The sequence below is a fragment of the Rattus norvegicus genome, chromosome 7, assembly GCF_036323735.1.
Source record: "Rattus norvegicus strain BN/NHsdMcwi chromosome 7, GRCr8, whole genome shotgun sequence".
Lineage (NCBI taxonomy): Eukaryota > Metazoa > Chordata > Mammalia > Rodentia > Muridae > Rattus > Rattus norvegicus.
Genome location: NC_086025.1, coordinates 128,886,057 through 128,905,687, shown reverse-complemented (window position 1 = coordinate 128,905,687; position 19,631 = coordinate 128,886,057). Strand labels below are relative to the sequence as shown.

The 19,631-nt window shown below is 44.4% G+C and overlaps 1 protein-coding gene across 6 annotated transcripts in view; it reads right to left on the bottom strand.

Annotated features, from left to right (window-relative positions):
* Ano6 (anoctamin 6) overlaps positions 1 to 19,631 on the bottom strand; it is a 179,964-nt gene that overhangs the window by 87,118 nt on the left and 73,215 nt on the right. For all 6 annotated transcript variants that reach the window (XM_008765735.4, NM_001401001.1, XM_039079320.2 and 3 more), the window contains one exon: positions 18,432 to 18,514. In XM_008765735.4, the coding sequence (XP_008763957.1) occupies positions 18,432 to 18,514 (83 nt within the window). The remainder of the gene's footprint in view (positions 1 to 18,431; positions 18,515 to 19,631) is intronic.

Sequence of the window (19,631 nt, the reverse complement as noted above, 5' to 3'; positions counted from 1 at the left end):
CAGCCTCCTGATTCAGCGTGTGCATTTCGTCTTTTCCCTTTGCCGAACGCCATGGTTCTATTATCAGGACTTGCACATGCCCGATGCCAGCAAGGCTGAAGGCACACCTTTGCCAGCATCGTTGTTACTGTTCCCCTCCAGCTCATGACGAGGGCTCAGTTCTTTTGTCAAGTGGCATTCTCCCACAATTTTATAAACCGTTAAATTTTGTAAACTAGACTGGAAGACAAATAAAGACAGAACTTTGAAATAAAATCTCCTTAAAAGGAATTCATTGGGGCTGGAGATGACTCAGTGGTTTTAGCCCGACCCTGGGTCCCACCCAAAGCACCACACACAGAGAATTAACTAGCTATGGAAATAAACGGAGTCTTATGGGAGACTCCAGTCAGGTGCCTTCTTGCTAAGCAGGGAGCTGCCTTCCCGGTCTTCTCTTAAGCCCTAGGAGTTCAGGGCGACCAATTTCATCAACAAGACTTCATTCTTTTTAATTTCCTGTTTTCCTATGAGCTTTCCACCTTCAGGGGTGGGGGAATCTCAGTTCAGTCTTAAAAACAAGAAATAAAACATTGAAGAAACATCATTTGATGAAAAGGAAAAGCGAAAGTGCCTGCCGCAGCTCTTCTATCATTTTCCTTTCTAGAATAAACTATCATCTGTTTATTTTCAGCTGTCAGTGGTAGTGCGAGCAAAAGAGCTGAGAGACAGAGAGACACAGAGACATAGACAGAGACAGAGAGTGACAGAGACAGAGAGACAGAGAGACAGAGAGAGACAGAGACACAGAGAGAGAGAGACAGAGAGAGACAGAGACACACAGAGAGAGAGACAGAGAGAGACAGAGACACAGAGAGAGAGAGACAGAGAGAGACAGAGACACAGAGAAAGAGAGACAGAGAGAGACAGAGACAGAGAGACAGAGAGAGAAAGACTATAAGGAATTTTCAACATACTGCCCACTATATAAGAGGTAGTGACCAGCTCAAGACAGGTACAATCCAAACTGTGTGAGAGAGAAGGACCGTCCTCCCAGACGCTGGCCTCCTGAGGTCTCAGATGCCCAGATCAGTATATCTCGGTTCATTGCCTATCCACTGGCATAAAACCTTGGATCCGTCTGAAATTTTAGTCTACACCATCTTCAGGAGGATGCTGTAGGGTTTCCACCTCAGACAAGATGCCTGTCCTAAATTACACTTCTGAACCTTTAAGAAAAAGTTCCCCACCATATATGTATGTGTGTGTATATATATATATATATATATATATATATATGTGTGTGTGTGTGTGTGTGTGTGTGTATATAATACATATATATACATATATATATGTATTTCCCCACCGGTGTTTACCTTCTTCCTTAGCCATATTTCAACTACTTTTGACATACATAATTTACTATATCTTAAACACTAGTAGATCCCAGTCACCAAACTCATAGCTGCAAGCTGCCCCTTTTCCTCCATTATCATGTCATATGCTCCCAGGTCAACAGTCTCTGTTTTGTTTTTAAATAAAGAGGCACTGGCCTACAGGTTCCTCAGCTGAGAATGAACACAGTGGTTTGCTGATCCACACTGGGGGCTTCCTGATCCAGCTACACAGACTGACTGGGAACTCAGCAGAGCACCGCTGTGGGCACAGTGGCGCACAGTAAGTCTTCAGGTCTTCCCTCCTGTGCAATCCTTCTTCCACAGCCTCCCTCGAGGTAGCAGTGAGGTTGACAGCCATCTAAGGGTTTTTCTGATGTGGCGAGATGTCTTTAGCGAGCAGCTCATCTGGAAAAGCAGTGCCATGCTATCTTCGGCTGCTCAGAGTCTTCGGCAGGGGTGCTGTCCTCCAGTCTTTCTAAACCCCATGTACCTCTTAAGCCATAATGTCCTCTGACCTCTACTCTGGAAATTGATATTTTTAATTTCATTGAGGCCAAGAGGAAGGAAGACCCGGAGTCTCGGGGAGCAAAGAGCCACATAGGTCAGCATCCATTGGGTGAAGTACTAAAAAGATACTGCTTTCCCCCTTCGACTCAGAAGGTGGTCTTCGAAGTGCTGCTGGCTGTGCTGGGATGAGGTCTACAACACACAGCCCCAACGACTCATTTATGAGCAAGGCAGGCAAGCGTTTAAAATGCATCATAAGGAAGAATAAAAATAAGACTTTATGAGACCTCACTCAGTTATTGGGAATGGTCTATAAATTAAACGTCCCAAAGAAATAAGCTCCACTAGAGCCAGAGAGATAGGCCAGAGGTCTTGCCAAGGACAGGTCAGTTCCCAGCATGTCCATGAGGCAGTTCACAAACATCCATCAATGCAGTTCCGTGGAATCCAAGGCTTGCTGGCTTCTCTGGGTACCTCATTTCACATGCACATACTCCCAACACAGGAAGATACACATGCATACATATGTGTGTATTTGTGTGAATATATATTTAAATGTACGTATATATGTTTATGTGTGTTATGTTGAAGATAGCTAAGAAGTGTCTGATACCTCGTACTAAAGAACCGAGGTTCAGTTTTATAGAAATTCAATAAACTCAACCTGGTTTCTACTTCAAAGACAGCTAGAAGCAGTGAACGATAGGAAATTACAGTACCCACTAAAGACAGCTCATAGCTAGATGGCTAGGAGCTGCGTATATACATGTGTGTGTGTATGCACATATATATACATATATATGACTAGGAGCTATGTATATATGTGTATGTGTGTATGTATATGTGTATTTGTATTTGTGTGTATATATGTGTATATATGTGTATATATACATATATGTATGCATATACATATATACACACATATTCATATATACATATACATATACATGTGTGTATAAACATATACATACACATATATACTCATATACATGCATATATGTGTTTGTATATATACACATATACATGCATGCATATATATGCATATTCACACATACACACACATTCTTAAAGGTGGCTAAGCTTTTATGCCTGAATATTTCTTACAGTATATGGCATTTTTGGTATCTTAAAACGAGATATTGCATACTGTTCCTTAGGAGGTAGATATGAAAGGCCGACAACAGAGGGAAAAAAAATGAGAACTTTGGAGTCCAGGAGATCTAAGTTCAAAGCCCAACCCTATTGCAGACAGCTAGCCTTGGTGTATACATGTTATCTTATCGGGATTCATTAATGGGGTGATGGTGGGAAGACAGGGGTCAGTGCTGAGACAGCCGACCTAAAGTCTGAGTACAGACAAAGGCCAGTAAGGGAGACCCACAATGTTCTCTACTCTTCCTAGAGGGCTTGGGTTTGACCCCCAGCACTCACCCAGGGGCTTACAAACCCCTGTGTCTGTGGGTGCAGAGGATCCCATGCCCTCCTCTGACACCACACACACTTGTGGTAAGCAGACGTACATGCAGGCAAAATACCCATATCTATAAAATGAACAGGGTTTTTAAAAAAAATGGTGAAGGGTGAAAATCGCTGCTTTGCTGAACACAGTCACCACTGTGCCTGCAGTCAGTCCCTAGCCACACTCTCCCCCTTACTGCAGAGCCTCAGTAACAGCACGCTTGCCCCCACCCCCCACCCCCCATAGCTGTCTACCATGCCCTATAAAGAAAGAAGTTCTCATAAAGCACAGTTCTCTCCTCACCAAAGTTCCCTGACGCCACCAGGAAAAGCGCTTCTGAACTCTGCACTCAAATGTCCCCCTGCACCAGGGAGCATTCATTCTATCCCACAGAAATTGACTGAAATACGATTATAAAGACTTAGGTAGCTGGCAGATACTTTCGAGAAAACATTTGTCATTAATGACAATATCCTAAAACTTCAAGCAAATATTAGAACTTAGCACAACTGTTTTCTTCTTGACTGTCTAATTGCTTCCTAATAATGGCTTCTGGTTGAGACTGAAGGTGATGTTATAAAATGTGACATTCCTTTTCATTTTGCATAAGGAAGCAAGTAAACGTTTGTAAGAGCTACTAATCTGTAAAGTCTACTATGACCTAAGCAACAAGAAACTCCAGTTCTCTACTCTTACACGGACCTGGAAAATACATAAAACAATGCCATTTCTTCTGCTAAATCAAAAATACACTCTATATGGATACACGCTAGTGTATATTAATGTATATTAATATTCAGTACTGATTTAATGATCACTCTTTTGGTATATTGTTGGTCATGTTTAAATTAAGAAATGTGTTAAGTTTTAGTGTTGTGTTTTAAGGTCTGGTGTACTGAACATTATGCAGGTCCATGTTACTGAATGCGAAATGTAGGACTTTAAAGTTGAGAGCTACAGTTCTATCCAATTCTAATATTGCATTATATAAGTTACCACGGTATAATGCCAGACATATGGAACATAACGCCATGTGTTTGTGTGCACACTATCAATAACTTTAATTAGACTATAATCCCGAAGGGAAAACTACTTGCTTTGCTTTTAACCTGTAACACCAGGAAAAGCGATTCAATGGGTGTTTGTTGCACTGACCCGAGGTAACATACTCCAGTAAAAACATTTAATGTAACCACTCGGCTAAAGCTTATACTTAGTTGCAGGTTTGCAGAGGCCATTGTAGATGATGTAGGGAATTAGCGAGTCCATCCTGATGCAGTCCCCAGTTTCTCTATTCCTTTAACACTTGTATGTCTTTGGTATTCTTGTTTGAGATGAGGCTAGGGGTCTTTCTGTGACTCCTGGGACCACCCTGAGCTCCAGATCCTCCTGCTTCACACCCTCCTGTGCAGCCAAGATTTCGGGCCAATGTTGCTGCCCCTGCTCACAGTGGGCCTCAGGGTTTAATCCCCTCATCTTTGCGCTGTACGTCCACCGTCTAGGTTCTCTACCTTCTAGGGTAAAGCTTTGGGGTCTTCCATTGTCTGCCTTCTGAGGTTGCCTAGCTCATAGCACCTTCCCTCTCCTTAAATGTCACATCTCCTAATTCTAATTGTTGAGCTATTCGTGTAATGGCTTAATTAATGTCTGTCTCTCACTAGAACGTATGCCCCGAGGGGATGCAGACTGTGCCATCATTTCATTGCTACTTCCCAAGAGAGTTACAAAAACATTAAATGGGTAAATATTATTAAATAAATCAACTGAAATTAATTCCCCATTTATCCTGTGACATTTTATAATGGGGCAGATGAAGCAACGGGAGAGAGATTCCACTATGCTGGGACGGAGATGGTCTGGTTTGCATTGTTAAAGGATGGCACAGTGGTGACGGGAGAGTGGCTTCAAGGAAGAAGGGTGGAGGAAACAAAGAAGCTGAGGAATATTACTACTTCCTGCAAAAACAGTCTAGGCTTATAGTGTGTTGTCTTTGTAAGGTTTACATAAACACACTCAGGTTCTGACCAGGAACAAGGACCGTAAAGTGTGGTCCTTTCTTTGTCGAGGGCGCTATCAGGATTATCCTGACTCACAGCCAGCTCTCTATGTGCACACTAGGACTGACCTAACACTCCAACACACCTCAGAGACTTCTGACCACCAGCCAGCATCACCTGCACAGACAGCCACCGGACACAGAGGTGAACAATGTACCACCTTTGGCCTTGAGGGTGAACATCTGAGATGCACTCTTTTTTATTTCCCCACTGAGCACATGGGTTAATAAATATTGAATGAATAAATTAATAAAATTTTACTGCAAAATTTAGTGATGTTGATAGTGGTTTATTCAAAACTGAATAATTCAAATAGGTCTTATTCTTAATTCATTAAAAATTCTATTAGCGAGTTTTAGAAAGGGCTCAGTATATTTATTGACCGGTTGCGCTGTTGGTATTTTATAATACTGCTGGGTATAATTAATCCCCAACCCACTGATAATTTGCTCAGCATTCAAGAGCTGATAAGAGTACTTTCTTGGGGATACAAGTTGTCAATGCTCTAGCCTGGTCTTCTAAGAATGAAGCCAGTTTCTGATACCTACAGTGTGACATCACATGACAACGCTTTCAAGAAACGTGCTATGGTTGGTTGAGGGATGTCCATTCAGTGCTGTGGCCTGCCATGTTGCAGTTCTGTCTTTTACTGTCTATTTTTGTTTTTTTTGGTTCTTTTTTTCGGAGCTGGGGACCGAACGCAGGGCCTTGCGCTTCCTAGGTAAGCGCTCTACCACTGAGCTAAATCCCCAGCCCCTTTACTGTCTATTTTAATGCTAAATGCGGGCCACCAGGATCTGGAGTCTGCAAGTAGCACCCGTGACCCCGCCCCCAAGTTATTTCTGATTGGTGAATAAAGGTGCCAACAGCCAATAGTTGGGCAGAAGACACATAGGTGGGGTTTAGGTTTCCAGAGCTTGGGGACAGAGGAAGGAGAGGAGAACCTACCTGAGGGAGAAGAAGAAGCTGCCATGGGTTAGCTGAGCCATAAAAAAGTGGCCCTGTGGGCTAGCCCAACTGCAGCTAAGAGCAGCCTAGTTGAAGCACAGTAAATAATAATAACTCGGGGTTATCAATAGGAAAGTGGATTCTAACAGCACGGAGAATAGGCAGCTGCAAAGCTATCATGTTATTTAAGGCTTATTATAAATTTAAAGGCTGTGAGTGTGTCTTCCTTCTGAAGCCCCGTTCAGGATTCGATACTTTCTACAACGTTCATGACCACTAACTAAGCTACGGCTGTTCTCTGCCTAACTTTGTGAACATGTTTTCCACACCACTCAAACACCTCTCGACTCTGTGCCGCACCACATGCGGGTGAGGAAATCTGCCACTGACCTTCTTGCTTTTTATGTATAAGGAAGTAGAAGACCTAAACAGAAAAAGAGGCTTCCTGGAGGAGCCAGGGGGCAGAGCCATGCAGGGGCACAGAAGGCTTCTCGTGCTCAGTTCCATTTCAGGCTCTACTTCCTAGTGGGGCTTTTGGAACAGCTTCCGCTTACAGAAAAAGAACGGTTCCTGTCAGGAACTGGACATTTTATAATCTTAGAAGTCCCTCACTGCACTGTCTCTCCTTCACCCTCCTATGTCACCTGTCACACATTTACATCAAATATGCATTAAGTTTCAGGGCACAGTGGTGCATGCCTGTGGTTTCAGCACGTGAAACACTGAGGCAGGAGGAGGATTAAAGGTTCAAGCCCAGCCTGGGCTAACAGTAAGAACTCTGTCTATAAACCACCAAAAAAAAGCACTTGGGGATGCACGGACCAAAAGCCAGGCCCAGCCTCCTGTGAAGTCTGATGGTCTGTTTCTGTTTTAGACCATTTAGCTGAGATCAAACTTTATCCCCAGCAACAACTCAGGTTCAGACTTGATACATTCTGATCCATGTTCACACCCCGGGATGGAACACTCCGGGGCTGGTTTGCGCATTATAATTAATGAAGATGCTGTTCGGTAGTAATTACAATCTGTCAGGTCGCATTAATCTGAATTTCACAAGGTGACTTGGAAGGAAGTATAAATGCACTCGGGTCTTCTAGGTAAAAATGACTTTATGGTTTCTCCCCAGAGATGGGCTGAAGGAATGCTTAAGACTTTTCATAGCACCAGCAAGATCGCTCCAAGTACAAGGGCAACCTCCACATGCAGAACAAGATGTACAGGGACCACATGCACACACACACATACACACATATGCACACACATGCACACATAAACATACACACACATGCACACATATACACACATACATAAACATACACACACAAAAATAAATGTAAAAAAATTTAAGATTTATAATAAAGATGCACCTTTTATTTCTATTTGATGGAATAATAAAAGCTATAATTAACTGGGAGGTTTTAGAAAATAAAAAGATTTTGTATGTAACATGTAAAACATGGAAGGGCACACAGGCACAGTGGCAAGCCCTCTGGTCCTCCTCTTTAATTTTCTAGGAACCCTGTGAATTCCTAGTGTGTTCACATTCCCACCACATCCTGTGTTCTCTCTTTACATTTTTACCACAGATCTGCACCCCTGTGCGATGACAGGTCACGGCACCGTCAGGCTGCTGGCCAGCAGACTCTTAACTTCTCTGGCTCTTCCTGTGCTGTGCGTCCAGACGCTTTGTAATGGGTGAGGTCCACGGTAAATGCAGACATTATAACTGTTCAGAATGCCCAGGGCTCCTACTTTCCTTGCCATGGTTTTGTTAAATTAATTTTGACATCCCCACATGACAGAAAGCTCCCTGAATACCTGACGTGACGCTTTGCGAGGCAAGACTCGCAAGGCATTTACAGTCGAAGATTTCTGAAAAGGAAGGCGGTAAAACCAGGTAGAATGAACAGTTATAAGGAAGGGAGGATTTTACCCGATCAGGTGATCTGGCTGCTGGTCATTATCTTGTGTGGACAAAATAAAATGTGAAATAAACCAGACGCATCGGTGAGCCACGTCGAAGGACAGCCACAGCTGGTCTTTATCGTTCCACACATCCCATTAGTGAGTCCCGCTCTCCGTGAACCATCCACGGCCTGCCTTCCCTCCCACCCATGGACACATCCTGAGTCATGTGTTCATTATTCCCATCTGGTCCTGTTCATCTCACCGCATCCGAATGCCACTGGGGTGTCAGGTGTTTCCGCTGTGGGACACCATCTTGCTGGAAGAAAGTCTGTCAGCTGTCCTTGCCTCCCATTCAGTCCTGAAAACCATGCTTCTCAGGGCTGGCCAGGCAGGTGGCTCTTAAGAGTTCAAGAGGATGTCCTGCCCTCCAAGAGGACCGCAGCTCAGTTCCTAGCACCCATGATGGGCAATTCACAACCGCCTGTAATCCCAGCTCAGGGGATGACACACTTCTGGCCTCCTTGGGTACCGGCATGCATATACATGTGTGAGCACATGCTGAAGTACGCACATGTGTTCACACTTCACATACATACATACATATACATACACACAGGCACACACATATACACACCTAATTTAAATTTTTAAGAAATCTTTTTACAAGTGAATTGTCTTTCATCTAAAAAATAGAAAGGAAGGAAGGAAAAGGAAAGGGCAGAAGGAAGGAAGGAAGGAAGGAAGGAAGGAAGGAAGGATAGAAGGATAGCGGAAGGAAAGGGAAATCTCTAGTTTCTATCTTCATCTACCAATTGCTACTACCTGATGGTGTCCTGTTCTTGGAAAGTTATCCAGTACGGAGCGGTGAGCTCCCTCTCCAAAGGGAGTACTCAGAATGGGAGGCGGGGCTTTGCCAACCTGAGCAGAAGCCTGGGTCTGTCCTCAGTGGGACCGGTGTGGACGAAGCCTGGATTTCCACCGACTTCCTGACACTATCACCCTACGTTCAATTCTTACTGTGCTTAATTAGCCCAGTGCCTGAACCTTCCTCGCCATCCGCCTTCAGCTTCTGCCCTTGCGGCCGCTACTCACGCAGCTGGGATTTATGAATCGGGCCGGAGTCCACTTTGCTTCCTATTGTCTCCTCTATAAATTGAATTTTATCCACTATTCCACGTTCTTCCTAAGATCAGTTACCCGGTAAGTGCCATCTCCAGGACCCTATTTCTTCATTTCGTATCTAAAGGCAGGACTTTCCTCTATATTCCCGCACTGAAATCAAAGCATATGAACCTGCAGTAGCTTCCGTCCCCTCCACCTGCCTAATGAACTCCATTAAAAATAAGTAAATAACGTGTCCAGGCTGGAATTCTGTTCAGGCTGAGATGCCCAACCTCATGGTGGCTCCTGGTGGCCTCTTCCTAACGTTCATAAAGAACCTACTCACAGGCCTTCTGTAACAGTGTAGGAGACAAACTCTCCGGCTTCTACGACCTTCTTCATCCATTCACTCTGTGTCCGATCTCCTCCCTAAATCAATGTAGTCCCCTCCTCCCTCCCACACACACTTATTTTCTTAAATGCCCCATTTGTCACTTTAGCCTTCTAGCATCGATATCACCTCATGTCACCTCAAGACCACTCAACTGTGGTTCCACAACCCAGTATCCCTGCTGTGGGATACCCTAACTGACACACAACTCCAGCCAGAGAGCTCAAACTAATGCGGGGCAATCTGGCCCCCACTCTGAGGCCTTGGTTTGAGGCAGTCTTACTGTGGTCTCGAACTCCCTGTCTCAGATCCTAAGTCAGAGATTACAGGTGTACTTCTCCGAAACCATCCTTGAGCAGCCTGGACACCTACGGCTGATCAATAGGGCTAAACCACTTCCACGGAGTTCACTTTCATTTGTAGAAGCTCGACAACCTGTTTGCTTGGGCCACGTCCTTCGTGGAACCGGCTTCTTCCCCTTAAGGTCTACTGCTGCTGCTGCTCTGTTGTCTATCACAACTCAAAAGTTATCAATCAATCAATCATCAGTTAATCGATATTGTCAATAAGCATTTGTTGACAGGACTTTGGACTTTTACCTACTTCAGAGTTGTAGAAAGGGATACTGAGATTTGAACCAGGAGTGATGTGCATGACAGGCGGTCACTGTATCTCTGAGCCAGACCCGCACGCCTTTTTTTTTGAGAGAAAAATCTCAAGTTACCCAAGGTGTCCTTGAACTTGCAAACTGCCTGCCTCTGCTCACAAAGAGCCTGGGACTATATAGCCTTGTGCTAACAGGGCTGGCTCATTTTAACACCTTTGAAGTGATGATTTTTTGAAAATGATTAGAATGTTCCAGAATGTACAGAATGGGACTTGTTAGTATTTTGAGTTAAATGACCTGGTTGGTCCTATGGTCTAATTACCACCATCTCTCTGGGAAAAGACACTCCTTATTCCAGAGAAGTGACTCAGAGACCTTTTTGAATGGTCTCTTGGCATCTCTGTCTACTTCTGCTCGTCCTCCTTAATGCTGACAATCCATACATTCAGCTTCCGGATCAGCCACACAGAGCAAGCAAGCATTCTTCCACATTCAGGCAGAGGACACGTTCACAACCTTCTTCCCTGAGTGCACGGTGCACCTGCAATGTTGATGCACCTTGTGAATACTGACTGCGGCAAAATGGCCCAAGTGAGCAAATCTCACTGGCTGCCTCATCTTTGACTTCTCTCCTCTTCTGAGAGTCCATGAGCCGAGCTAAATATTAAATTCCTTTGAACAAATTCCTTTGAAGGCTTGCCCAATCTGTGGTCTCTGGGCTATATATAGCCTAGCATAACTATAAATGAGACCCAACATCTTTTATTTTTCTTTTCTTTCACCTCTCTCCCTCCCCCTTCCTCTCTCTCCCCTTCCCTCTTCCCTTCCCCCTCTCTCTCCCCCTCTCCCTCTCTCCCTCTCTCCCTCCCTCTCTCTCCTTCCTCTCTCCCTCCCGCTCTCCCTCTCTCCCTCTGTACCTCCCTCTCTCCCTCTCCCTCTCTCTCCCCTTACCCCTCCCTCTCCCTCTCCCCCTCCCTCTCTCCCTCTCTCCTTCATCTCTCTCCCTCCCTCTCCCTCTCTCCCTCTGTACCTCCCTCTCTCCCTCTCCCTCCCCTTACCCCTCTCTCTCCCCTTACCCCTCCCTCTCTCCCTCTCTCCTTCATCTCTCTCCCTCCCTCTCCCTCTCTCCCTCTGTACCTCCCTCTCTCCCTCTCCCTTTCTCTCCCCTTACCCCTCCCTCTCCCTCTCCCCCTCCCTCTCTCCCTCTCTCCTTCATCTCTCTCCCTCCCTCTCCCTCTCTCCCTCTGTACCTCCCTCTCTCCCTCTCCCTCTCCCTCCCCTTACCCCTTTCTCTCCCCTTACCCCTCCCTCTCCCTCTTCCTCTTGTAGCAGGAATGTGTGGTTCTTGAGCATGAAACCCATAGGCCACTGTATCATGTACAATATCACATGATTAGCATGCCTGGCTGTCTTCCACTTAGCTCTTTTTCATCATGGTCCCTTCTGAACACATCGGAAAAATGATCCCACTCAAGGACTTTGCTGGAAACCCTCCCACTCATCCAGACAAAGTTCATTCTGAATGGCCTCCCAACTTAAAAATGAAACCAGAGTCTTTGCAGTGACCTACAAAGCCCCAAACCAACAATTCTCCCCATTTCCCAATCTACTACAGTCGGGTGGATTGCCTTCCTTGTCCACAAATCTATCAGTAAAGTGTCCACTTCAAGTCCTCTTTCGAGGCCACTCCTGCGTAGACATCTGTCCTTCCAGTTTACTCCAGCACCACATGCAGGCCTTGCAATTCTAACACTCTAACACTCTGTTTACAACTGTTACACGCTCACAACTGCTGAAAAACACACACACACATACATACACACACACACACACACACCCTCTCTCATACAATTCCTATTACTTTTCCCTATTTATATTCTTTTATAATTTATATTACTACTTTGTATCTAAAGTCTCTCGCATCAAAGTGTTAGCTCCTAAGATACAGAATTTTCTTTTCTGAATATTCAGTACCTAAAATAAATGCCAAGTTACTATTGTTGAAGAAATTAATACTCAGAACTCTTCCTTGGGCCTGCATATTCTTCAGCTTGTTGAAGACAATTAAACCAGAATTTCAGGGAATTAACAATAACTCTTAGAAGAGAATGTCTTAGTTACCTTTCTATTTCTATGCTAAGACATCGTAACCAAGGCAACTTACAAAAGAAAGCATTTAATCTGGGGGGGCCTCCTTGTTCCAGAAGGTGGCCCAGTGCCTGGCCGGTGCGATAAGGGGCATGGCACAGGTAGGCAGTCAAGTGTTAGAGCAGTAACTGAGAGCTTACATACTGAGGCACGACCACAAGGTAGACAGACGGTTAACTGGAATAGTGACGCTCCTCCTCCAATAAGGTCACACTCTCTGGGAATCCAATATTCAAATATATGAGCCTATAGGGGACGTTCTCACTCGAAATGTCACAAGCAATAACTAGCCTTAAAAGAGGAGTACTCATCCTCCTGAGTCTGTTTTCACACCCGGTTATTAAGTCTTACGACTTCGATCCTTCTCCCTGGTTTATCCTACTGTAACATTCTCTGGCCAGTCCAAATTTTATGGTTTACTCCAAATTTAGTAGAAGCTAAGCAATGAAAACAATCCAGTTAGCATGAGATCCAAAGTGGTAAGATATTGCTCCTGCCTCTAAGAAGCCAGGAGGGTTATATGAATACTTCCAGTTCTGCAATGGCTGGTCGGGGTGAAACAGTGCAGTGATTCCATGTTGGTCACAGCTGTAACGATGTTAGATCAATGTCCCCCACACCCCATTCTTCAACTGTGTGTGCTCGGACCACTGTAAGTTCCTACGCAATGACCACTACCTCTGATGACCCAAAGCTCAAACTCCTTAACACTCGGGGTGAGTGTGAGAAGTCTACGGGGCCAGCCATATCTCACTGGCCCTTCAATTTAGCCCTTAGAGCTCTTAACCAGATACGGAACTGGGAATCTGGTAGCAGAACATGTCTCTATCCTCTAACCTATCCTATTGGTTCTCTATCCTTAGGGAACCAAACCTAAGTTCTAACTCTGTAACTATCCTAACAGCATCTGGGTTGGTTGGTTACACGTAGTGAGTAAGAGAGAGAGAGAGAGAGAGAGAGAGAGAGAGAGAGAGAGAGAGAGAGAGAGAAGAGAGAGAAGAGAGAGAGAGAGAGGAGAGAGAGAGGAGAGAGAAGAGAGAGAGGAGAGAAAAGAGAGAGAGAGAGGAGAGAGAAGAGAGGGAGAGAGAGAAGAGGAGAGAGAGGAGAAAAAAGAGAGAGAGAGGAGAGAGAAGAGAGAAGAGAGAGGAGAGAGAAGAGAGAGAGAGGAAAGAGAGAGAGAGGATAGAGGAGAGAGAGAGGAGAGAGAGAAAATAGAGAGAGAGAGAGAGAAAGAGAGAGAGAGAGAGAGAGAGAGAGAGAGAGAGAGAACACTTATTTCTCTCCTCCTCCGACCTGGGGGTTTTGGGGATCCAACTCAGGTTACCTGGCTTAGAGGCTGATGCCCTCACCTTCTTAGTCATCTCATCTACCCTCTACTTCTACGTCTGACCTCTTCTAGATGATCTGAGGCTCAGGCACCCACTTCCCAGTGCCACTTTCCCCATACCCTGCCCCAGAATCAGAATCTTCCATGTCGATTCCTAACCATGCTCCAAACAACAGGCATCAGTCACACAGCCACCGTCTCCCTCCTGACCAGGAACTGCTTTAGAAACTGTAACGTGATGAGTCAGGCTTCACTGGTAGAAGAGAACAGATCATACTGAGAGAAATAAAACAGCACGGAAGGCCCCTGCAAGATAGGCGGCTTCTTGCTGTCTGACATGAAATCCTGACCACCTGGGTTCAATCCCTAGAACCCAACATAAGGGTGGAGAGAAAGGTGTCCTCCATGAAGATGTCCTCTGATCTCCACCTCCCAATATCAACAGTAACAAGTTTGTTTGCTTCTTTGTTTCTTTACAGATTTGTTTGTTTGTTTTATGTAAGTATACTGTCCCACCAGAGGAGGGCATCAGATCCCATTACAGATGGTTGTGAGCCACCATGTGGTTGCTGGGATTTGAACTCAGGACCTCTGGAAGAGCAGTCAGTGCTCTTAACCGCTGAGCTATCTCTCCAGCCCCAACAGGTTTGTTTTTTAAAGATAGCACTAATTGGGAAAACATTTGTAATACAATGTTAACTAATTCTACTGTACTTTAGCAAAAGTGCACCAAGACTGAAATGGCGCCATACCGGTGTACAAGATTACCAAGTGTCTCAGTAAACCACAGTTACCACATCCTTTTCATACTGACTCCCACCGGCACATCTGCCTCACCTCACAGTGATGAGATGTCATTTCCTGCTCCCACCATTCTGACAGAACAAGAACACATCTGCATCTCTGGTCGCCTCGTTAACACTCTAGCGTTCTGGCTACCTCCATAGCTCCCATCTACAAAGGGGGGCGAGAGAGCAAGAACGGACACCTGGGCAAGCGACGCAGCCACCCAAAGCTGCAGGGGAGAAGAACGGAAGGCCATGGAGCTGCTACTGTCTATAGGCCCCAAGCAGCTGACAGGGCTGTCAATCCACTCAATTAACAAACACAGTTTGGCAGATGGCAAGGGATCCTCCGAAAGGCCCGATGGAAAAATAATTAGAAAACTAGTTTTCCCAACTTCTTTTATTTTTATCTAGCATTGTCCGAGACTTTGCTTTGCCACTGGGTCCTCTGGCCCCCACCAGTATTGGCCCCAATGTAACAATCTGGTTTCCATCGACTTACCTACTGTCCTGGCCAAGCCTGCATAGAAGGCGTCTCTTAAATATCACAGTGTAGTTCCCTGGGGTGCCCTGTTCTCAAGGGACCTCCTTCTATGGCCAGTTTGCTTACCACAGAGACAGCACATGGTAGTTATGTTTATTATGAGGCCAGAAGTGCTGGCAACAGTGGTGCTGGGAAGAAAACAGCAGCAGCTATTTACAGGCTTCGCAAGAACTGACGAGTCTCGAGCATCACAAACAGGAGTGGCGTGGGAACACAAAGTATTCCTTCCCAACGCCCCACGCCAGCAGAGGAGCTGTTAGCAGCTGGCTGTGGCCTGAGGGGGAGTCCGTTTCCCTCAGGGATGTGCCCTGCCCAGTTGTCCATGCTCCGGCTGAAGGCCCTACACCCATGGCCATATGAAAAGCACTAACTGCAATCAACAGGTTAGGGGAAGGAGGAGGGAGCTATGGTGGTGGTAAGTCAGGGAGATGGTGGAGAGGAGTAGAATGTGGATATGATCAAATTTAAAATATATATACAAACATATATACATACATATAACATATAGACATATGATATATACATGCTATATGCATGCATATATACACACCTAAATACATATAATATTCAAGCATGATATATACATACATATGATCACATATACACACATACATACAGCATACATATGATATATATACATATATGCATACATGCATGCATATAATATATATACATACATATAATATTCAAGAATATGATATATGCATAAACACATACAAACAAACATACATATGTACATTCAAACATACATCATATATACATACATATACAGACATACATACATATACACATACATATATACATGTATACATATAATATATACAGGCATATGGTATATACACACATGTATACATACATATACATACATATAATATTCAAGAATGATATATACATAATACATATACTATGCATATATATGTATATATATATGAAATTCTCAAAGAACAAATTTTTAAATACATTTTAAAAACTAAATGCTCCCTGAGCATTGTAAGCAGGTGTCATTAGAGAAAGACAGTAACCAGGCTTTCTGTCGCTTGTCAAAATGCTCATCAAAAACAACCTAGGAAGCAAAGGGTTTATCTTAGCTCACACTTTCAGGTAAAACTTCCTCACTGAGGGAAGCCAGGACAGGACACTTAAGGCAGGAACTGAAGCAGAGCCCAACTGACTGGCCTGTTTGGCTCTCTTTCTTCTACAACCCATGTCCACCTGTCTAGGGAGGTCCCTGCACACAGCAACCTGTGGTCCTCCTGCATCAACTAGCGATTACAAAAATGCCTTACAGACATGGCTGGAGACTAATCTGATGAAGGCCATTGATTCCTCAACTGAGATTCGCTCTCTGTGGGCGTGTCTTGTGTTCAGTCAAGTTGGCAAAAACGAACTAATACACAGGGACACAGAGCTATTCTGTCAGGTACACGTACAGGGCAATCATCTATATTGTTATCAACAGTATAGCCTAATAAAATGACTTGCAGGAATTCTGAAGGCCTAATGGTTAAAAAAAAAAAAAAAAAAAAAAAAAAGCCAAGAAGAAGATTCTCCTTCTGGTTCCCACATCCTCAGAACTATGGTTGAAATAAGAAATAGGTCTCTCCAAGGCGACTGCCCTTGGTGACTCTGGACTCTGTGATCATTGATCTTACACTAACTAGTCTTAGAGCTTTGAGAATGAAAAACATGAAAGAAACTAGCGCTGCTGCTGAAGGAGGAGGCTTCATCTGCACTACCCACTCCAACTCTTCGTGCAGATACTGCTGGGGCGAGCTAAGCACCAGCACCTCCATCCACTCGAAGCTGCCGAGAAAACTTCCATTTCCACGCAGAGAATGGGTGTAAAGTATGTATGTTTTCCAGGCACGCCAACACCTTGCTGCACACAGCTCTCGTTACGTCAGTTATGGTCCTTATAAAGTTTCGATTAAAATCTGCTCGGAAGGAGAAGAGTGGAGTGGCTCCCTCAGTCTGTATCAGTATCGCCTGCCTTTGCATCAAGCTGCCCTTCCAGACGGGAACTACTGGGTGCACTCAGTTCTCCCTCACTGACACTCACGCTGACTGTAACAGGAGTCACTGAATGCCAGGTCTCTGTGTTACTACCAAGTGCTTTTCCCAGCAGGTCATCTGCAGGGATATTGCAGGAGCTCCGCTCTGAAATGAAACGGCATTTTGGGTACAGTTTTATGCGCAATCCTTCTCAGTCCAGAGCACTGTTCGAGGTCTATACTAGTGGCTCAATCGAGTGGGTAGCACAGAGAGAGAGAGAGAGAGAGAGAGAGAGAGAGAGAGAGAGAGAGAGACTCATAGAATCAGTATTGCAGTCACACTCTGCCAACTACTGGAGTGGTAAAGGTGCATCATCACACTTCAAAAATAAACTCTCTCTATATATATATTTAAAATATATATACATAGACACATAGACACAGAGATACAAAGGCACACATGCACATGCAAGCATGAGCACGTGTGTGCACACGCGCACACACAGAGACACACTCTCACACAGACACACACGTTTTCGTTGCCAACACAAATGGTAGACAAGTCATTCACAGTAAGGAGAAAACTGGGCAAATCCGGTGAAGGCCGCCATGCTTCCCTGATTCTCCGGTGCCTTAATAAGGCATGAGTCAGAGAGACGAGCACTTTAGGAGACTAATACAAAATCTGCTTTGAAAGACATTCTGCAAGGCATCCTACATACTTAATTTTCTTTAAACAATGCACTAATAAAATCACAGTGGCATCTAATACAATTTTTAATTCCTTGAGGGTAGGAGCCATGGCTAATCTTCAATGTCTGACTGAGTGGGAACATTAGTTTCCCTCTTGGTAGAAATAACCAGTAAGATATTCTTAGTCCTACCGGGTTCGAATTACTGAAGGTTCTTGAAGGAAACCAGAAACAGGCCGTTTCACTATGAATAACTGCTCTGGCCAGAGCATTGTCTGTGCTCAGTCACGACTCATTTCCAAGGTTACAGAGAGCAGAAACCAACAGCAACCGAAATCAGGCAACAAAGCGGGAAATTTTGCAAACATCTCCTCATCCTTTTACTACCGACTGTGTTCCTGTCACATATACAGTGCGAAATCAAACCCAGAGTGCACGATGCTGGGACACTCAAGGTACCTTCGCCACAGCGAAGACCAAAGTCTTAGTAGTCACTGAGGGGTCCTGTGGCAGATCGAACCACTGAAGAATAGAATTTGCTTTTCAAAGAAGACCTTAGTGACACATTAAAAACTTTAAGATGGGGTACTTACAAACTCTGGAGTGCGGAAGTCCTCCTGGCTCTCCAGTGATCCAAAGGTGGAGCAGACTATGGTCTGGTCGAAGTTTTCCAGCACTGCAAATAAACAGTAAATATGTAAACCACAAACTCCCCGGGGTGCACACGGTGACGGGAGAGAGGTGCCTCAGCACCTGATGCTCCTCTGCAGGGTGAGCTCCCCACGAACTACCAGATCCTCAGCTACTATTTCATGTATGTGGCCAGGTCTCAAAACACTCTAGGCTGCGTCTAGAAAATTACTAACCTCCCCACTGCAATTAAATGTTGTAGTGAGGCTAAGGAAGTCATTATCCTGACGGTCTCTTGGGGGAACTGGTGAGGAGGTAAGCGAGGGCAGTTTCTGTCTTAAGATATACTGAGGAGCAGTATCTGACAGACATTTAATGGGAGCCAAGTAAAAATGTCCAGTGGATACTTTCAGCTAATGACAAACAAGTGAAGCTAATTATAATAACATAATTTAACCAATAATACGTTAACATTTCAATGCATGGCCCATATTAAAAATGACCAGTGAACTCTTTTATGATGATATAATTTAATCCGTAGAAGACATCGAAAATCTGAATGCATTTGAATAATATGAACACAGTCTATATTAGAAGTCATCAGTGAACTATTTTACATTTTTCTTGGACTAACTAAGTTTTAGGGATCCAGGATATATTATGAATACAAATCTCAGTCCAGATGAGACAGAGGTCAAAAGATCAGCAGCTGGGGGAGTCTGCTGGCCTTGGTATTAGGTGACTGCTGTGTTGGGTGAGGTGAAGGAGCCAATATTCATTCAGGAGGTGGGTCATTCTGCCACACCAACCCCTGTGTTGGCATCAAGACCCTGTCATGAATGAAATGACAGCCCAGTGTGATGGACCTCAAGAGAGCAAACCAATCATATACACTCTGTGGGTTCTAGATCAAATAACTCTACAGAAGCTCGAAGTGAAGAGCTCCGTAAAGGAACTGTTGTGTGCTGGAGGTCGATCGGCAGTAGAGAACTTGCCTTGTTCATTCTTGAGCACTTAAAAAAGTCAGAAAGTTCAAATAACAAGAAAGCGTTGGCTTATACTCGGAATCACTACGTAATCGTGTAACTTTGGTTTTACAGAAAAATAAACACCCTTAAAGGGGCATTAAATAGTTAAGTTCGCTGAAAAAAAAAAAACACCAA